The sequence below is a fragment of the Phascolarctos cinereus genome, unplaced genomic scaffold, assembly GCF_003287225.1.
Source record: "Phascolarctos cinereus isolate Bilbo 61053 unplaced genomic scaffold, phaCin_HiC Scaffold_1;HRSCAF=81, whole genome shotgun sequence".
Classification (NCBI taxonomy): Eukaryota; Metazoa; Chordata; class Mammalia; order Diprotodontia; family Phascolarctidae; genus Phascolarctos; species Phascolarctos cinereus.
Window position 1 is genome coordinate 256,502,249 of NW_027555514.1, and position 20,130 is coordinate 256,522,378.

Below are 20,130 nucleotides of genomic sequence, written 5' to 3' on the forward strand. Positions count from 1 at the left end.
TACAATGGACACACAACACCCAAAATGATGGGAAGGGCCTAACACAAGTGAGGCAACTTGATCTCACAGCTAACAAGGAGACAGACTTTATGGAGAAGCCCCATGACTGGCCTGTGGCTCTAGAGAGACAACCCAATGAAATGCAACTTCAGAGAACCCTGATAAAAGCAAACCAAAACAAGTCTTCTACTGCTGAGCAATGACACATTCAGCACACACGCAATGCCAGAAACCGTGCTGTCACCTCCAATTCGCTCCTGACTAGCTCCTGCTTGATGAATTAATTCGCCCGTTTTCTTTCTCCCTGCGATCCACTGACCTGGAACACAAGAGTTATGGATAATATGGTACAAACGGCAATAGAAAAACATGCACGTGAGTTCTCGACAATAACAGCAAGAATTCTGGAGACTGTTCTAACACAGTAACTTCCATGTAAGCAGGGGCACAGAGTATGCAGGACTACCTACAGGGAACAAAGCTAGTAGCAAAACATCGTCGTTGTTCAGTTGTTTTCAGTCATGTCTGACTCTTCAAGACCCCATTTGGGATTTTCTTGGGAAAAGATATTAGAGTGGTTTGGCCATTCCTTCTCTAGTTCATTTTAAAAATGAGGAAACTGAGGCAAATAGGGTTAAGTGACTTGCCCAGGGTCACATAGCTAGTAAGTATCTGAGGCCAGATTTGTTGTTTTTTTTTTTTTCTGGTGAGGCAATTGGAGTTAAGTGACTTGCCCAGAGTCACACAGCTAGTGAGTGTTATGTGTCTAAGACTGGATTTGAACTCAGGTCCTCCTGACTCCAAGGCCAGTGCTCTATCCACTGCACCACCTAGCTGCCCCCTGAGGCCAGATTTGAACTCAGGAAAATGAATCTTCCTTACACCAGGCCTAGCACTTCATCCACTACACCACCTCACTTCCCAAAAGTAGCAAAAGGACTTAGGGTTTATCGTCTATGGAGTAAGTCATGGGGTCAAAACTGGTGGAAGTCAGAAACTGGGTTGCAAATAGGTAACAAAAGACAATTTGTGGCAACTAAACAGAGTAGTTAGGAGCAGGACACAAGGTTGGAAATTCAGGACTAGGGACTGTGGCCAGTGACCTTGTGGGAACTAGTGGCAATATTTGATATTCACTCCTAAGCAACAGAAGCTTCGACTGACACATGCACTGTTCCAACTCTACAACCTACACACATACACATACAAATACACACACACATACGTACATGCACACACGCAATACATGCACACACATACATGCATACACCCTTCACACATGCATACAAACTACATGCATGCATACATACAACCTTCATACATGCAACTCATAAATATTGACCCTGAATGTAACTTCTTCAGATTTTCATCCCCTTTGATCTTTGGCCTGGTATTGGATTCATATATTGTCTACCTGAGTCTGTGGCTAACTCAGGATGCAGAAACCCACTAGACACCTGGAAGGTCCCCCCACCCTACCCTCATTTTTCTTACTTGAAAGAATCAAATTTGCAGGTGACCCCAAGGGAAACTAATGTATGGTGGCTAAAAGCAGGTGACAATTTATGTACAAAAAGTGAAATAAGAGACATCAACGGAGAAGGAAATGACCATTTAAAGAGAATGATGGACACCAGATGGACAGCATTTAGCAGTTTGCTGGAGACATTCAAAGAACCAGAGAAAGGCCTCGGGCAGTTGGTGAGTGCCCACACAGCATGAGCCAGGGTAGAAGTGTGCATGAAATCCCAGTACCATCTAAACACCTGAACTTCAGATTCCCTGTGATGGCAGTCCCACACTCGGAGGTCAGTGTGCCAGACTAACCCTCACACTCCATCTCGCTGCCTCTGCTCTCTGATGGCGGGACTCAAAGCTGTGGCATTACACCTAAGCAACAGAGATATAGGTGTTCCTTCTTTCTTGTTTCGTTAAATATAAATGTTGTGGATATGAGTAGAGTTTTACCTAATATGTTGCAATTCTTTAAGGCTCTGCTCTGGGAAGATACCTTCAAAGTTTTCAGATACCTTCAGCAAAGTTTTTAAGAATCTCAGTCTTACGGTATAGTTAAGAAAAGAAAAGTTAGAAGGTCTACTATACGGAGACCTTTATACTTTTAAAAGGTATTTATTGCAAGGAGGGATAACATTAAAGTATAAATTTCCCAAAGTAAATATTATAAGGGGCATCTAGGTGGCGCAGCAGATAGAGCTCTGGCCTTGCAGTCAGGCACCCAAGTTCAAATCCGACCTCAGATACGTGACACTTACTAGATGTGTGACTCCAGGCAAGTCACTTAACCCTGACTGCCTAGCCAAAAATAAATAAATAAATAATAAATATTACAGATGCTGGGGCTATGTGAATGAACAGTACAATGAGTAGAGTGGATACAACAAATGGTTGGATGGTAAGAGAAAGCCTCCTTTTCTAACAGTGAGAACGTTTCTTCTGATCCCTCTGTCTCTCTTTCTGTGTGTGTCTGTGTGTCTGTCTCTCTCTCTGCTGCTGCTTCCCTTAGGAGCTGCTTAAGATCAGTGACCCTCTGAATTTTTTGCTCATTCTCATTCTGTACCTTGCTCATTTTGACTTCATTTGTTCTGAAGGCAAGAAGGAAAAAATAAGGAATAATTTATCTGCCTCTCTGGTCTAAAAGGTTAAAGATGATATAAAAAAATGGCATCAACCCTGTGAGTTCTTGACCTCTGCAAGAGAGGATGGGCCATAAGGCACACACTCAGAAGATGTAGGCCAGGTAGACTGGAACGGACAGCATATGAAGGAAATTGGCAACAAGCCTGGAAAAGAAGGCCTGGCGACTGCAAAAGGCTTTCAAGCCCAGCTGAGGTGTTTCTGGTTGGTCTGGAGGCAACAGGGAGACAGTGACATAAGTTCCTGGTGAGAGAGAGGAGTGACCAGGGTCATTTGTGTGATGCAGGGAGGGTCTCCTGGAACCTGTTGTGGAGAGGAGGGGCTAAAAACTAAGAGGCCCAGTGAAGCAAAAGTTGAGGAGATCTTGAATGGAGGTGAATGCCATTTGAGCCGAGAGAATTCTGGGGGTGTGAGAGATAATGTCCAGCCACAATAGATTACTATTCTCCAAATATGTCCCACGCTTCCCCATCTTCACAGTTTTCCTCATGGTGCCCCCTCAGTTTGAAATCCTTTTCTCATCAAATACTACCCATCCTTCAAGGTTTAATATACCTTCTCCATAGCTCCTTTATCAAAAAGGGATCCCTTTCTCCACTGATACACTCAAACCCTTTAATTATGCCCTTTTTGCCTTTATCACATCTTACCCTACTATAACAAAAACTCTAATCACTGACAGAAAGGAATATAGCTTAATCATTTTCCATCTCCCACAGGACCTAGTAGAATACTCCATATATAGCAGCTGCTAAATGTTTGTTGAATGAATGAAGAAACAGAGAAAACAAACAGAAATAGCAGTGAGGATCATGTGGGTTTTTTTGAAATTTGATTTTCATGACAGTAACCATGGTAGGATGAAGTAATTAAAATTCAATTTTGTACAGTTATCTGACTTAAGACACTATTACACCTTAACTAATGATAACTGAGAAAGGACCTCCAATTTCCATTTCATCTTTTAAGTAAATCCTGTAGTTAAATATTTTGGAAGAAATCTGCTTGGGACTAGCAGATTTATAGTCTTTAAAAATAATAACGGAAGCAAGATAGAGACTGAATTTTGTCTCTTTAAAACCTTCTCTTACCTCATATCAATGACTGATTTCAGACCCCTGCTTTCGGCCCTTTCCAGCTGTGGATCTCTGCTTTCAGTAAGATACAATTTGCTACTCATCTCTTCCAGCTGAGCTGTCAGCTTCTCAACTGATCTCTCCAAGTCATTTTTTTCCATTCGAAGTATCTCAGCAGATTCTACCTTCTATCAGAGAAGTGAATAATTAGGACATTAGGAGTAACAAATTTTATGAGAATGATCACAAGAATAATTAGGACATTAGGAGTAACAAATTTTATAAGAATGATCACAAGAACGATTGCTACTTAGAAGGATAAAAGTTGTCTTTTTCCATTGACAAAATTTTTGTTTCGATCCAGGCGTGCATATGTGTGTGTGCATGTGCGTGTATGCGTGTATGTGTGAGTACATATACAGTTATATAGTAATGGACTACACACTTTTAAGGAAAGAGTTGAACTTCTACCGTTCTATACTTGTGACACACAGCCACGACCATAAGCCATGTTCATTGAACACTTAATCTTCAGTTACTAAACATTCAAAATATAGGACTATTTGATTATCTCCATAGAACTGTTTCTTTAGTATCTGATTCCTAGTACTTTATAATATTTTTCCTTGTGGTACTGAAAAAAAATTAAACCTATTTTCTAGGGCAAAATGGGAAATGATGCTATTTCACATGCAGACTTAGGGGCTTAAAATATACTGAGAGTCTCCATAAATGTTAGTCCAGGGCTGAAGGTATTTAGAACATCTCTGAAGTAAAGGAAGAGGAACAGAAAATAAGTTTAAATAAAAAACACCTCCCATTGTATCGTGCTCTTGGATGTGGACTGTGAAAACTGACTTTCCTATTTCTAACAAGGTGTCTCACTGAATCTATATTTGTCTTTGTTTAAGAATTAAAAGATCTCTAATTGACATAAAAAGCCAACTGAAATAGTTGTAATTAATAAAATTATGCATACTTTTTTAAGTTCTTTGCGAAGATTGTCATTTTCAACCATGATATTCTCTGGGCCTTTAGTATTAAACTCATACTGCATGCTCAGTTGACGTCCAAGATGAAGCTTCAGTTTTTCTAATTCGGTCTAGATATTTTAAACGTGCGCAAAAAGAAAAAGAAATAAATGAACATGAATAAAACTTTTATAAGCTCAATAGAGTATATTTTAGAGACCACTGATTCGGCATAAAATCTTGGAGCCCTGCTCTATCAAGCTAGAACAAGTATGAAATCTATATGGATCTTCCTACCCAGTCCCACATTCCTGCTCCAGCCTTGTTATCATTCTTACTCCAAACACACACTTAACTAGGATTTTATACAACAGAGTCTTATAGTATTCATATAAATGACTGATGAATTTTTTAAAAACCACTATGTCTTATTCAGGATAAAGTAACGCACTGTAATTACAACTGTTCTGATATATTTTTAAGGTTTCCCACAGCAGAAGAAATTACTGTTAAGAATATCACCATTACCTTCAGATTTTTATTTTCAAGCTCAAGAGTAGACATTTTCTCACTTGTCATTATTCCTGATGCTCGTTTCAAATATTCATTTTCTTTCTGGACTTTCTCCACAACTTTTTTCATTAAACCAATAGTTTTTTCTAGTTCAGGAACGGTCTTGCCACTTCTTCCAGACTATACAAAAAATGCAAGAAAATAATATGTTAGACCATGCCGAGAAATAGTACTTTTGCACATTAAATAAAAGACCCAGCATTACAAAAACACATAACAGGGGCTATTCCAGTCCTTAAAGAGAACATGTTTTCTTATTTAAATGACACAGCACTAGAGACAGTGTTCAATATGCAGGCTCAAAGTCCAAGGAATTTCCCACCTAATCCAGGAGAGCAGAGTCTCTATATGATCTCTAAGTCCTAGTGAAAGATCAATTGTGCCAGAATATGAATAGAATTTTAAAATTTAATTACATAAAAATCAGATTTTGGCATATGTAAGGAAAATAGCTTGATACACTTTATACAAGGGAGGCAGCTTGGTGTCCTGGAGAGAGTGTAGTTCACAAAGCCTGGGTTTGAAACCTACCTATGACATTTACTAGTTTTGTGACTACAGGCAAAGTCACCATCCTCTTAACATTAAAAAATAATAATATAATTACACTAATGGTAACTTGCATTTATATAACTAAGTTTTGTAAAGCATTTTATATAGGTTATCTAACTTGATTCTTACAAGAATCGTGAGAGGTAGGTGTTATTATCATTTCCATTTTACAGAAGAGAAAACTGAGGCCTCAGGAGAAAGGCTAACAAGCATCTGAGGCCACCTTCAAGATCAGGTCTTGCTGACTCCATCCATCATGAGGCCTGGCTGCCTCATCTGAGCCCACTTTCTCACCTGTAAGCAGCGAATATAACACCTGTCACACTTGCCTCACAGGGTTGCTTGACACCCCAGCAAGAAAACATACATAAAGCCCCTTGAAAACTTGAAGTCATATGTGAATGGCAGCTCCTATTGTTATTGTCAGTGCATATTACCACGGATCAATGAATGATCACAAAGGACGAAACTGCCTATTTAAATCTAGTCTCTGAAATGCATTTTTTTTAACATTTCAAAGCACTGAGATTCCATCAGTTGTGCTCCTTCCTCCACCCAGAAGACAGCCCCCCCTAACTTGACAGCAGACATTAAGACATGCTTTGGCTGAACGTTTCCTCATCCTGCAGGCCAATTCAAGACAAGTCTTTCAAAACTCACTGAGGCCGGTCCTAGGTTAACAGACATATAGTATACTGTTAGGCCTAGATTCAAAACTCTGCTTTGTCAGACACGTTGAAGGTTAGGCCCCACCGGCACAGCCCTCAAGAACTCAGGGTCCTCTCTTGTGATTAGCATCAGAGCAGGACTTCAGGGGAATATGCATATTTTGATGAAGTCACTAACCTAATAAAGCTAGATTGTCCTGGGTCTATCATACCCACCCACCCAATTGACTCTAGGACATTTTACATTATAAAAATAGATTAAAAAAAAAAAAGAAGTGGTACAAACTAGGGTTGTCCCAAGGGTTTTTTTGTGTGTGAAACTGCCTGGTCTTATGGCAGCCAATCTGTGATCCTGTCCCCTCAGCAGCATTTACTCAGCACTCAGCATGGGATTACCCAATGCTGCACTGTACTTGGCCAGATATGGGAAGATAAAGAAAGTGACAAATTCCTTGAGAAGACCGTCCTTTTCTCCCAGGAACTTCCATACGGCTGCTTCTATCATGAGCAGTATTGATCTAGCGCTTAAATGTCTATAAAGTTTTTGCATATTTTATTAATACTTGTCCTACCCTACAGGTGGATATTACTGGTATTATTTTATAAGCCCCATTTACAGGTGAGGAAACTGAGGTTCAGAGAAGTTCTGATTTGCCAACAGTCACATATCTACTAAGTCTCAGATAAAGGACTTGACTCTGTCTCTATTCTGACTCCTGCATCAATGGTAAGAAACCTCTTTAAAAAGCAATATAACAACAGATATAATTGAATAGTGCATAAAATAGGTATATAAATGTGTGAGGCTCAGTCAGTGGAAATCTTCTCCATCTGGGATGGGAAGAGATCATGAATTAGCAAAAAGATGGTAGAAAAATGCATCAAATAGAAGAGAAGGCACCCAAAGTTGTGAAGATGTAAATGAGCAGAGCAGAACACAGCAGAGGTCTTCAAGCAAAGGCTGAAGGACCACGAGGATGCTTCGTTGGGGGGACTCTTCTTCAACTCTAGGTCGGACTAGATGACCCGAGGTCTCTTCCAAAGCTGAGATTCTGTGTTCAGGACCCGCAAGTGAAGAAGCTTTATTAGAATAGGTATCTAGTCTGGAGAGAAATAAGAATGCTCTACCCTTCTGCCTTTATCTTAGCATCTCAAATGCTAGACTGAGGCCTTCAGATTGAACCTACTTGTTCAAAGAGACAGTGACAATAAGTCATGGTTTATATTGTGGAAGAGACAGAGCAATTTATTTTATGGAAGGAATCATTTTGCTGAGAAGAGAAGCTAAGGATGGCATTAGCCAACACAGAACACCTTTTTTAGTAATTTATGTGTAGAAATGTTTTTCTCCTTTTCAGTTCAGGAATCCTGAAAGCACAAGGTCACAACATAACACTTATTCACTTACCCCTCTAACTTGGCCAAGCTTTCTTTCAATTTCAGCTTTCTCTTTCTTCAGAAGTTCACACATTTCTTTCATATCACTCACCTGACTCTTAAAAAAAAATTATAGCACCTTAAAAAAAATCATAATTTTCCCTGTATTGTGACCCCTCCCTAACTACCATCATAATGATTTGTTTTTTCCTTCAATATACTTTTTTTAAAAATAGCAGACATGACTATTTTCAATTATTTTACAGGATATCATGTAAAAGGGATCAGATTCTTCTGCTTAGACTTAGAGGGTAAAGGAAGACATATTTCAGAACAAAATAACTTCTTTATAACTAAAGTAGTCCAAACAGACCATCTCATGAAATAGTAAATTTCCCAGGATGGGAGGTTTCAAGCAGATGCTAATCTTGTTATGGATGCTGTAGAGGGCATTCGTGCCTCAGTTAATGGTAGGGCTATTCACTGAGTTTCAAAGTCTATGAAATGTGAAAAGAAAAGAGGAGCGCAAAATTTTATTTCTACTATAAGTCTTCTAGAAAATTCAGTAGATCCCAAAAGTTAGTCTCCATACAGGAATTCTAAGAATTGAAAGAAATAATGAATTCTTATTTAATTTCATTTGGTAATTCAACAAACATCTTAAGTGCCAGTTTATTATCAAGCAAGAAGTACTACATTACTATCTCAGTATGCTATATTGATAAACTTGAATTTCTAACAGAAATAGTAATTCATTGAAGTCACTGAAATAATATTGACCCAAAAGATTACTTAAGTTAAATCAATCAATAAATATTTTTGTTTAGCCTGCTTTCACATCTAAGAATATCTTGCAAAGTATTGCTTAAATTTACACCCAGCTGTAGCTAGATGCTAGATGCTAGATTTCTAGATGCTAGAAAAGCAAATAATTCATTTTTATATAAAAAAACAAATTAGTTTGAAAAAACTATTAGGTAGCAGAGAAAAAAAGGAAATTATACATTTTAGCAACCAGATTTAGATTTGGAAAACCATAGATTTAAATAAATATCAGCCAACACCTGATGATATCTGCAAAATATAATTTCTTATGAGTATAATTCTTATACTACAGTATGCCAACTCTTAATAAAGGTGCTATGTGTATGAACTCTCTTATATTCCAAAGTAGTAATCAACACATACACACAACACACACACACACACACACACACACACACACACACACACACAGAGAACACATTTATCAGCAAAATCAAATGGCTATAAGAATTTCTATTTTTATTTCTCACGAGCTAAGATGATACCCACATATGGTAAAAACAACTATTTTGTGACTATAGTATATTTCTAAAATAGAGAAAAATTTACCTTTAACCTTGGTAAATCTTTATTTGCTTGTTCAAGTTGAAATCTTAGCTCAATGTTTTCAGATGAGACCTTCAGGTTTTCCTTCTGAAGCAACTGTTCTCTGTTAGACCGCCCACCTAATCCCAATTCTGTTGACTTCAGGAACATAAAATAGGAAGAAATGTTTCATAAACTCATACTGTAGGGGAAAATCCGTAGTCTAAAAGGGGACCTTTGTGAAAGGGAGGTAGATACAGAAGATCCAGACAAAATCAAAGTAAGGAAATGGAAAATGGGATTTCTATATGAAAAAGTTAAAATAGTTGGTTTCTTTAGACCAGAGGTTCCCAAATTTACTTGGCCAATTGCCTCCTTTTAAAAAAAAAAATTACTCACCGCCCCCGCCTTGAAATCTTACAACAGGAAAGAAGTCTCAGATTAAGTGTACAATTGCACCTGAGGCTATTACTGTCCCCCCCCCCATCATTCCAGTGACCCCCAGAAGCGGTATCAGCCACTTTGGGAACCACTGCGTTAGACTCTAGAAAAGAATCATTTTAAATTATGTAGAGAGTCATCAAATTAGGCTCTTATGCTGTCGGGTGAAGGATGAAGTGAAATACCACTGCGGGTGACCTTTTTGTGATTACTTAGCAAGTAAAAATAACAATGCAATTCCACAAGCCTCCATTAAGCACCTACTAAGTGCTGGGCACTTTACTTGGCACTGGGAATTCAAAAACAAAGAACCCAACAGTTCCTGTGCTCAAAGAGTTTCCCTTGTACTGGAGGAGGCAACATAATCCCAAGATAACTGGGGGAAAGAAAACATTAGCTGAGGGATTCAGGGAAGGCTTCATGGAGAAGGTGGCACCAGAGCTAAGGTTTGCTGAGGCAAGGATTTAGAGAGGATGAGGGACTGCAGTCCTAGCATGAGGGAAAGCTTCTGCAAGTGAGGTAAGTCAGCAGGTGAAAGTGCTTAGAACCTGAAGGAAAGAAGGTGAGGCCAGACACCAGACACCTGAAACTCTGCCTGTTCTTACCTCTAGAGTGCCTGGTATAGTGAGAAAAGGAGAAGTCGGATGGCTTTTTCTGTAGGAAGTGGTTGGGATGTTTGAGATAGGGACAGGGGAAGGGTCAATGCTACCAAATGACTGAGTGACATAAAAAAACTGCCAAGATTTCAACTCAATCTCAGCTGCACTTTCCTTCTTCTACCTTATAATACAAATAATACACCTTCAGCTATTTCTTCATAAAGGACTATTGTCTTAACACAAAGGACTAGAGAAGGTAGATGTGATTAAGACAATCATGTTGTAATCAGACCTATAAAGTACTGTTGCTGTGAATTATCAGCCATGTCCACGGTAATAACATTATTGTTAATATTGTTTGCAGCCTTCCTTTGTGATGGCATTCCCTCTAATGGTAGTTCATCTGTAATTTCATCTGTTCAGTTAGTAATTGTCTTTGGAGGAGAGGAAGAGAGAAAACAATCTTTCTCTTTTTGCCACATCAAACTGCTTTCTGAATACATCAACACTAAAAAAAATTAAGCTAAGTACATTAGAAATTTCAACTAAAAGTAAATATCAGTTCTTGCCTGTAAGGTGGATTTTGTTACTCTTTTTTAGGGAAGTTTCCAGGGCCCATGGCCATAACAATCTACCAGGTCCCAGGATTTCACACTGTAAAACAGTTTCTACTGTGATTGTGCAGTGAGATATAATGATGAGATAGTGTACACAGTTGATTTTAATTGTAAATAATCTACTGTGCTTGAGGAGTGCTCAATCAGCATAAGATTGCTAGAGTTAATGTAAACTTGTGAGGCTATTGCTGGCAAGATGCCTTCTTTGTGTGCTCCCCTACAAATCAGGTGAGCACTAGTCAGTGAGGGGGCAATGTGCCAGCTAGGAATGCTGTGAGTGCCTTGACTGGCCCCCATCAAAGGCTTGGGGGAATGCACAAGCTGAAATGCTGTGCTGCCTTAACAGCCCCCATCGAGGCTTAGGGGAATGAGACAGGAGTTGTGCTCCTACTTAGGGGTTGCTGCCCCGTTGTCACCCGTCCCTGTGAGTAGAGTAACTGGGGAAGCTTTAGGAGTTGGTGATCCCATTATCAGCAACCCATAGAGAAGAATAGAAAATAAGTTACTATTTCACCCCTCCGTCCCTCTGGCTGCCCAGATCAAGAGTGAACCTGCTAGAGGCTGGAGCCCAAAGCCTCCAGGGGTTCTTCCTGTGCCTGCGTCTTCACACTGCCACACCGAAAAAGGAGTATTTTGTGCAAACTAGCTAAAAATACAAGCTTGGAAAGAAGTCTAGCTACGTAGATACCAAAAGTCAAAAAAAACCCACCATTCCGTACATTTCAGCTTGTATCACACCACCCATCTCTGCTAACAAAAGACTGCCTCTGTTACCAAACCTGAGCGATTTCCCCAGCAGACATCTGGCTTAATCTGATCCCCTCAGTGTCGTTGTTTGTCTGTGCATTCTCTTCAGGGTGTGGATTTACACCATCATTCACTTCAGCATTTTCAAGGTCTCCCCTGGCAGGTTCTTCTGGATCCGACGAACGTCTGTCACTCATGTTCTCTGGGTTTCCTTGTGCACTTTCAGCCGTTTCTTTTTTCTCTTCTTCATTTTCATGTACTCCGTTTCCATTTCTGTAACAGCCTTGACTCAGTCCCTCCTTCTCTGCATCTGGTTCATTTTCAAAATCAGCTGTAAAATCTTCCCTCTCAGCATCAGTTTGCCTCGATGGATTCAATTGCTTGCACTCCCTGGGCTCTGAGGGTGCTAAACCAGCAGGTCCCAGAGCTACATCTGACTGGGCGCCACTGCCAGTTATCTGACAGTGCGGATCATCAAAGCTTTGACTGCCAACTATTTTCTTCCTGTTTTTAACTGAGGAGACTGTTACAGGGGTTTTTTTGTTCCCAAGTAAACTGTTCTTTTTGGGAAAGACAAAATACTTGTTTTTATTAGTTTGGGTAGCAAGAGAGGAGAGAGTGGTAATGTCACATGCTGAACTCTGCTTTGAAGCAAAAGACAAGATGAAGCATGAAAAGAAGAAAAAGAAAACAAGGACAGAAAAGAAACCTGTGCTGAATGTCTTACATTAAGACTTTCACAAACAATTTTACATTCATGACTCATTTTTAAAGAAAAAACAGGCACATACCATGTTCATTTGTTGGAAATGAGTATGCCTATTTTCTTCTATTTTAACTAGCACATTGCCCCTAGGCACAAAAAAAACCCTTTTAATGGTTACAGCACAAAGGGCCACACTAGACATTCATAATGAATGGGAATGCATTGTGGGCCTCACACTTTACCAGTACCAGACAAGAAACAATTACATAAGTTAATATTTATCAGATACTACAATGTTCACCTGCAAACTAGTATATGAATATGAAAGAAAAGAAAGACAGCTAGCAGAATTCTTAAGCAAAATGAAATATTAGCAACTGATTCCTATTTTATCAACTGACATTTAATAAAATAAAATCATAGACTTACTAAAGGCCTAGAAAATGCATCTTTTAAAGAAATCTGTTCTTCCAAAGCACGAAGCTTATCCTGAAGGTATCTATTTTGTAAATGTAAGTCTTGTACGACAGAATCTCGGGGAAGAGCTTGCTGGGTCCTGCAATGAGTCAGAAAGGGAAAAAGAAATTTATATCTCATATAAACTATAGTTTTTTTTTTTTACTGCTACCTAGTATAGCGTCACTAAGAAGTCAGGCTCATGGGAAAAAAATTTAAAACTCAAAATCTTATGGAAGGGAATGTTGAAAACTAAAAATGAATGAATTATTTTTTTTAAAGAAGTCATACTTATATACTCCAAGGAGGAACCCAAAGACAGAAATGCCCCACATAAACCAAAATATTCATGGCAACATTTTTTTGTAGTTGTAAAAAACTAAAACCAAAGCAGCTGGTCATCATCTGGGGCAGGGCTAAACAAAGTGTGGTTCATGAACGTAAGGGAATATGACTGCACCATGAGAAATGAGCCTCTCATGTGAACTTCACAGAGTTGTGAGGAGCAAGTGAGCTTCTATGTGGAATGAATTCATGGGCTGGATGTAATATATGTGAGGAGGGAAAAGGTTTCTTAATTGTAAACTTGAAAGTACAATAGAAATGTCAGTTAATACCGTTCTGCTTTAAGTCGGGTCTAGAGGCCTCTGAGGTCCCTTCTAATTCTGCAATTCTATTATTCTGAATGGGTTTTGAATGAAATCTGTCATTTTAACACAAAGCAGATGAACATATTTAAAAGATTCAGATGAGAGGTTGTTAACTCAAACTTTGGCACTTCATTTAAATAGCAGATATCCTTAAAACAGCTTACCTCATATAACCTATTTCATTTTCTAGTTCAATATTCGTTTTTCTAAGTTCTTCTAATTCTTTTTCTAAATCTGAAGCATGTACTCCCATAACACGATCAGCAGTCACACCACTTGATTTTAGTTTCTTTTGTAATGTGATTTTATCTTTATCAGACCTGTGGAATTTAATATATAATTCTTTGTTAGTAACTTAAGATACACTCTGTTTGGTTTGCTCGTCTATACATACATTTATCTATATACTTACACATATATCAAAGGTTATATCTGATTTGAATTAATTTATAAAAACATTTAAAACATGTTTCTTAAGAACAAGATGAACCAAACTATAGTTTACAATCAGAACCAATGATACAGATATCTATTTTTAGATACATTAAAGCTATCCTATTGCTTTAAATTCATTAAAAAGAGATTCTTTTTTTCATGTAATGAGGTTCAGAAATAAATTTAAACTTACTTGGCCAAAAGCTCTTTTAAACTATTCAACTGCTTGGTTAAAGTGTCTATTTCTTTTTCTTTTTCTTTTAATTTGTTTCGCATCCCTTGAGTTTTAGCTTGCCATTTTTTACCTTCTTCCCATCGAATTAATTCTTCTTGACAGCTCTGTAAAATAAGAACAGGAAAAAAAAATCATAATAGCTCTTATTTACATGCTATGATAAGGCTGACCAAGGCTATGATACAAAGGTATTACTTTAATCCATATGCACCTAGCACAGATGTGAGGACTTAGTAGGCAATCAATAAATGCATTGATTGATAGAAAAGCTCGGTTAATCAATCAACATTGTTTACATATGTTGTTCTTTTTTTATTTTGATCACTTCTAATACAACATTTGTCCTCCAATTCTATGGCAGACCTCCGGACCTTTGAAAGGTTACTGACTGTGATTCAGTACATACATCCATCAATCAGGCAGTTCCTTCAGAATCCAAGTATGGAACCTGCCTGGATCAGGTGATGTGAACTCCCCAAGGGCACTGAGGTGCTCTCTCGCTATCTCTTCACTTACCTGGGTCATCAACTCTCTATCAAACCATTTTTGTTCTGTTCTTTCTTGCACAAAGATCATTTCATTTTGCAAAGAAGAAAGAAGCAAAGTATAAAACCAAGCAGCTTGGCCTCCTCTGTGCTGTCCATCTTCATCACCTGATCCATTCCTACCAGACAGCCTGTCCCTTGCCCCATGATTCCCTTTTATTTTCCTGATTTTCCTTCCCCTTTTCCTCATTCTGAGTTTCAGTACTCCTCAGAGTATCCCTGTAAGATCCCACTATGGCTGTGAATTCATCCTATGACCTCTCCTTTCTTCCACTTTGTGAACAAGTACTTTTAGATTCCCAGTAGGGCTAGTGCATTGCCACTGATCTGTTCAAACAAATCAGCTTTTTCTTCCTCACTGAGATTGTTTCTCTTTTTAATGTTAGGATTTCTATTCTTACTGGGCTGACATGCCCTGTAGAATTCTAGTCCTTAAGATATTTCCTATCCTTCTGCACCCTATGAAATCTGCTCCCCCCAAATCTGTAGTACATATTAAACTAGCCTCAGTTTCCTCTTCTTTTTCATGAAACAACTCTAAGATGAATCAGATGCTTCCCCCAACGGAAGTTCTCTTCATTCCCAACCCTTCAACTAGACGCTCCTCCTCCATTAATGAGAACCAGATCTGGAATAAAACTTCCCTTTCATGGCTCCTATGCCTTTTGAAGAAAGAAGTTAATTTAAGGCATGTCAGGAAATCTTTAGCTGCTTTGCTTTTGATAGAAAGTGAGCTTAACCAACCATCTGGAAACTGAAGTCCCTGATCACTACTACCCTGCATTTTTGCTAGGCTTCTGATCTGTTTCTTAAACTCATCTATTTCTCTTTCTTTCAATGCAGTGAACTCCAAAGGCAGTATCATTTCCATTTCTACTTGCGTTCATTTTTACCCAAACATACTCACCAAGCTTCCTCCTCCTGGTTCCTAAATTTCTCAAATAACTATATCTTCTTAATATACAATGCTACATCTCTCTTCCCCTTTGCAATCACCCTCTAACGATCAAGTCCTTTTAAATGTCTCTTAGATCTGCTCTGTCCTCTCCATTCATACTGCTGCCACCCTAAACCAAATCCTCAGCAGGTGACTTGGATCTCCCTGACTGATCAATATCCATTTCCAACCCATCAAGCATACCTAGAGCCTGACTACCCTTCAGAAAACACCTGTTACTCCCTATTGCATTAAGTCTAAACTTCTCTGCCTGACTTTTAAGACCTTTCACAAACTCTTCTCCTACTGCCCTTTCCACTATTTCCCAACACAAGCTCCACTTCTCCAATGGCAAGTCTACAAAAGAGAGTAAAATAGTGGGAAAAGCACTAGAGTCAAGGGTCAGAGTCAGATCTGAGTCTCACCTTGGAGACCTAAAAGCCACAAGACCATAAGTGAGATAGTAAATGTCACTGAGCCTCGGTTTCCTCATCTGTAAAATGGAGATGATATCCATATTACTTGCCTCACAGTTGTGATGAGGAATATGAGCTCATAATATTATCATCATCACATTATAAATGTAAGCTCATAATACTATTGCTCATTGCCTTATGATTATATAACCTAGTAATCTGTTAGAGCTGTAAGGGACCTTAGAGATTAACTAGGCTAAACCCTTCATTTTACAGATGAAGAAATTGAGAACTAGTGAGGTCAAGTGAATTGCAAAAGGTAAACAGCAAGTTAGTGGCAGAGCTGGAATTTGTGTCCAGGTATTTCAATGTCCACCCAGGCTTTTCCCATGCCATCACTGTCTCCTCTTCTGCTTAGGCTCTGTCACTTGGCAGCTTGGCCCATTTCATTCTGATACTCACTAAACTCCGGAGGCCCCCTCTCGCCTCTAGGAACAAATACCCAACGCTCTATTTGGCATTCAAAGTCCTTCGTAACCTAGCCCCCACTACCTTTCCAGTCTTCTTACAGTTTATTCCCCAACACATACTCTTTGATCTCGTGACACTCGTCTCCTGGCTGTTCCACAAAAAAGACACTCTATCTCTCAGCTCTGGGCATTTTCTCTGGCTGTTCCCCATGCCTGGAGCCCTGTCCCTCCTCATTTCCATCTACTGGCTTCCTTTAAGTCTGAACTAAAATCCTATCTTTTAAAAGGCGCCACCTCCAGTCGTCCTGATTTATGTCTTGCCACTGGACCCAGATGGCTCTGGAGGAGAAAGTGAGGCTGGTGACTTCGCACAGCCCTTCCTCGCTTAAATCCAATTCACTTGCAAGTCATGGCATCACCTCCCTGATGTCATGGTCCTCTTTGAGAATGAAGGAGAAACAACACCTTCTAAAGGAAGCTCTTCCTAATATCTTTTAATTCTAGTGCCTTCTGAATTATTATTTCCTACTTATCCTGTGGGCAGCTAGGTGGCACCCTATTGCATAGAGTGCCAGGCCTGGAGTCAGGAAGACTCATCTTCCCAAGTTCAAATCCAGCCTGACACTTACTACCTGTGTGACTCTGGGCAAGTCATTTCACCCTGTTTGCCTCAGTTTCCTCATCTGTAAAATGAGCTGGAGAAGGAAATGACAGATCACTCCAGTATCTTTGCCAAGAAAACCTTAAATGAGGTCATGAAGAGTCAGAAACAACAACCTCTGTACACAGGTTGTGTACATTATTTGTTTGCATGTTGTCTCTCTATTAGATTGTGAAGCCCTTAAGGAAAGGGACTATGTTTTGCCTCTTTTTCCATCTTCAGTATTAATTAAGTACAGTGCCTGGCACATAGTAGGTGCTTAATAAATGTGTAATGACTGACCATTGGGAATGCTCTCCTTTCCTCTGTCCTCAAAGCTACTTATCTTTAAAAAGCCCAGTTTGAGTCTAGTCTGAGTATTCCAGACCACAATGCTCTCTCCCTTCTGTGCATGCCTTCTGAGCTAGTATTCAATATCCCATAACATGGCTAGGTTTTCTCCGTCTCCTATTTGGTGGCAGGGTTTTTCTAACTAGTCCTAAGCTATCAAGGGACAAGTCTCACATCTTTTTGTATTATACGAAGAGCCTAGCACAGGTTTGAATACTTAACAGGCAATCAATACATTTGCTGACTGATAGAGCAATGTAGTTAATCCAGAAATATATATGCCCATTCGAACAATAATGATGAACGGTTGTCTACATACCTTTTCTTTTGTTTCTGCTTCATTACTACATTTTTCCAGTTGACTTTCTAAATTTTTAATTTTCCTCTGAAGTTCATCTATAACATTTTGTTTGTTATCTACAGGAGGTTTGCTCTGAAAAGTTAAAGTACATCTTTGCATTTTAGTCAATCGAATACTGAAATAAAATGTGAGGTCACTTTTCTTCTTATGAGAAATGTTTTGAAAACATTTTTACAGCTAATAAAAATACTGTTAAACAATACTATATAATATATGTGCACTACCAAGTATAATTTTCTGCACCTCAGTAAGAAAAAGGTATACCATGCTATTACTCTGATTCCAAAAGTCACTTAATAACGGGTAGCTGTTTTAATCAAACTGATCTGATAACCAGTTTTATTAATTAGGTAGAGATTCAATGACAGGTTGAAGTAAAATTTTATATACAAAAATTGCTCTACTACCACATAAATGGTAAATCAAAGGCTAAACTATTACACACATGAAAAATATTTACCTGTAATCCACAGGTTAACCTTTTAATTCGCTTCTTCAGTTCTTCATTTTCTTTTTCTAATTCTTCTTTTTCTTTAAGTATTTTATTGTAAGCTTTCTGTTTTTTCTGCATTTCATTGTTTAAGTCATCCAACTGATTGCTCAAAGAGTCCTCTCTGCTTTTACTTGTTTTAAGAGCTTCTTTACATTTTAGAAGATTTTCACTTAAATCTTCTATATGAACCTTTACAAGGAAGGGAAAGGGAAATACTCTGTTTAGAATTTTTTTTAAAACAAAATAAGACAACAATAAATTCTGTTTTTATATCATTCTTTCTGGAAAAACCACTTGGTCACATACATCCCAAACCAAACCTTCTCTAGTAACAAAGGAAAACAGAGCAAGGGCACCTGAAACAGCAACCCTGCCTGACAACGTATACAGCACTCTGCCCTTAGCTCTTCTGCTTCTGGGGAAATAAGTTTCACCATATATTCCCCAGGACCATCACTACGTGTTTTATCACTAAGGGTCTGGTTTCACTGTCATCTTCTCATATCACACTATTGTAGCTGTTATATGTATATTGGTCTTTTGAGTCTATTTATTTCACTGCAACAATTTATATAAATGTTCCATGTTCCTGAATTCTTTATATTCATCATTTCTTGCCATCTGATAATAATCAATGACATTTACACACTACAGTTTTTTTTCAGCCATTCCCCACTTTTGGGTCATCCATATATTTCCAGTTCTTTGCTAACATACAGAGAGCTGTTATGAATATTTGGCTATACACTGGGCGTTGGTTTTTCTGTCTGACCTCCTTGGGTTATCTGTCTAGTAGGAAGACTATTGGGTCACAGGTACAAACAATTTAGTCCCTTTTCTTACATCATTTTAAACCAATATCTAGAATGGCTGGACCAAGCCATCATTCTACCAAGAGTCCTTCCAGGCTTCTTAAAGCCTTTGTGTGGCACGACTTTTCCAGTTTTCTGTCACTGATGCCCAATAATTTCAGGGTGAAACCTCAGTTGTTTTCATTTGCAATCTTTTTCTATAACTGATCTGGAACGTGTTCCCTTGGGTCATTTATTCTTTTCCATTCTTCTTTTTAAAATTACTTCTTTGTGTACTGAGGTATATCTCATATGTTTGTGTCAATTTCCTCATCTTTGATACTAAATTTATATCAGTGAAATGACTGAAAATATTTTCCCCATTCAACAGTTTCTTTTTATTCTTTTTCATCAATTTCAGTCAAGCAAAGGTTTAATTATATGTAACTGAAATGGTTTATTTTGCCTTTTATGATAATCTCTCTTCTTTCTTTAGTTAAGCACTATCCTTCTAGTCATAGTGGTGAAAGGTTACCTTGTTCTTTTCTATTTTTTAATGATATAACCTTTCACATTCACATTGTGTATCTACTTAATTGTGCTTCCTGTGATGTAGGCTGTTGGTCTAAAACTAATTTCTGTCAAAATGCTTCCCAGTTTTCCTAGCATTTCTTGTCAAAAACTGAGGTCTTCTACAGCTAGTTATGGTCCTGAATTTATCAAACACTGGGCTACTGTTTCAATGACTTTTATGGAAATCTTCTGTTTTTACACCATCTATGTTTTTCCATTGTGTCTCTCTCTGTACCCTTTCCTAGAAAGCAATCTCATAATAATAATAAAAAAAAAATTCAGCAAAACTAATCAATGTATCAAACAAGTTTGATGTTGTGCCCCACACCCATACCTCCCTGACCTCTACAGAGAAAGACCAGGAAGCTGGCTAGTGGACAGACCTCCATGGGAATGACAATCATCAGAAAAAGAATGATTTGTTAAATCATTCAGAGACCAAAAA

At 38.4% G+C, this 20,130-nt stretch overlaps 1 protein-coding gene across 1 annotated transcript in view; it reads right to left on the minus strand.

Annotated features, from left to right (window-relative positions):
* CEP290 (centrosomal protein 290) overlaps positions 1–20,130 on the minus strand; it is a 94,842-nt gene that overhangs the window by 4,267 nt on the left and 70,445 nt on the right. Inside the window, 12 exon segments of the mRNA XM_078146529.1 lie at positions 245–299; positions 301–319; positions 3,747–3,919; positions 4,711–4,833; positions 5,231–5,395; positions 7,904–7,990; positions 9,247–9,381; positions 12,762–12,888; positions 13,603–13,758; positions 14,067–14,212; positions 17,787–17,900; positions 18,289–18,510. Coding sequence (XP_078002655.1) covers positions 245–299; positions 301–319; positions 3,747–3,919; positions 4,711–4,833; positions 5,231–5,395; positions 7,904–7,990; positions 9,247–9,381; positions 12,762–12,888; positions 13,603–13,758; positions 14,067–14,212; positions 17,787–17,900; positions 18,289–18,510 — 1,522 coding nt within the window.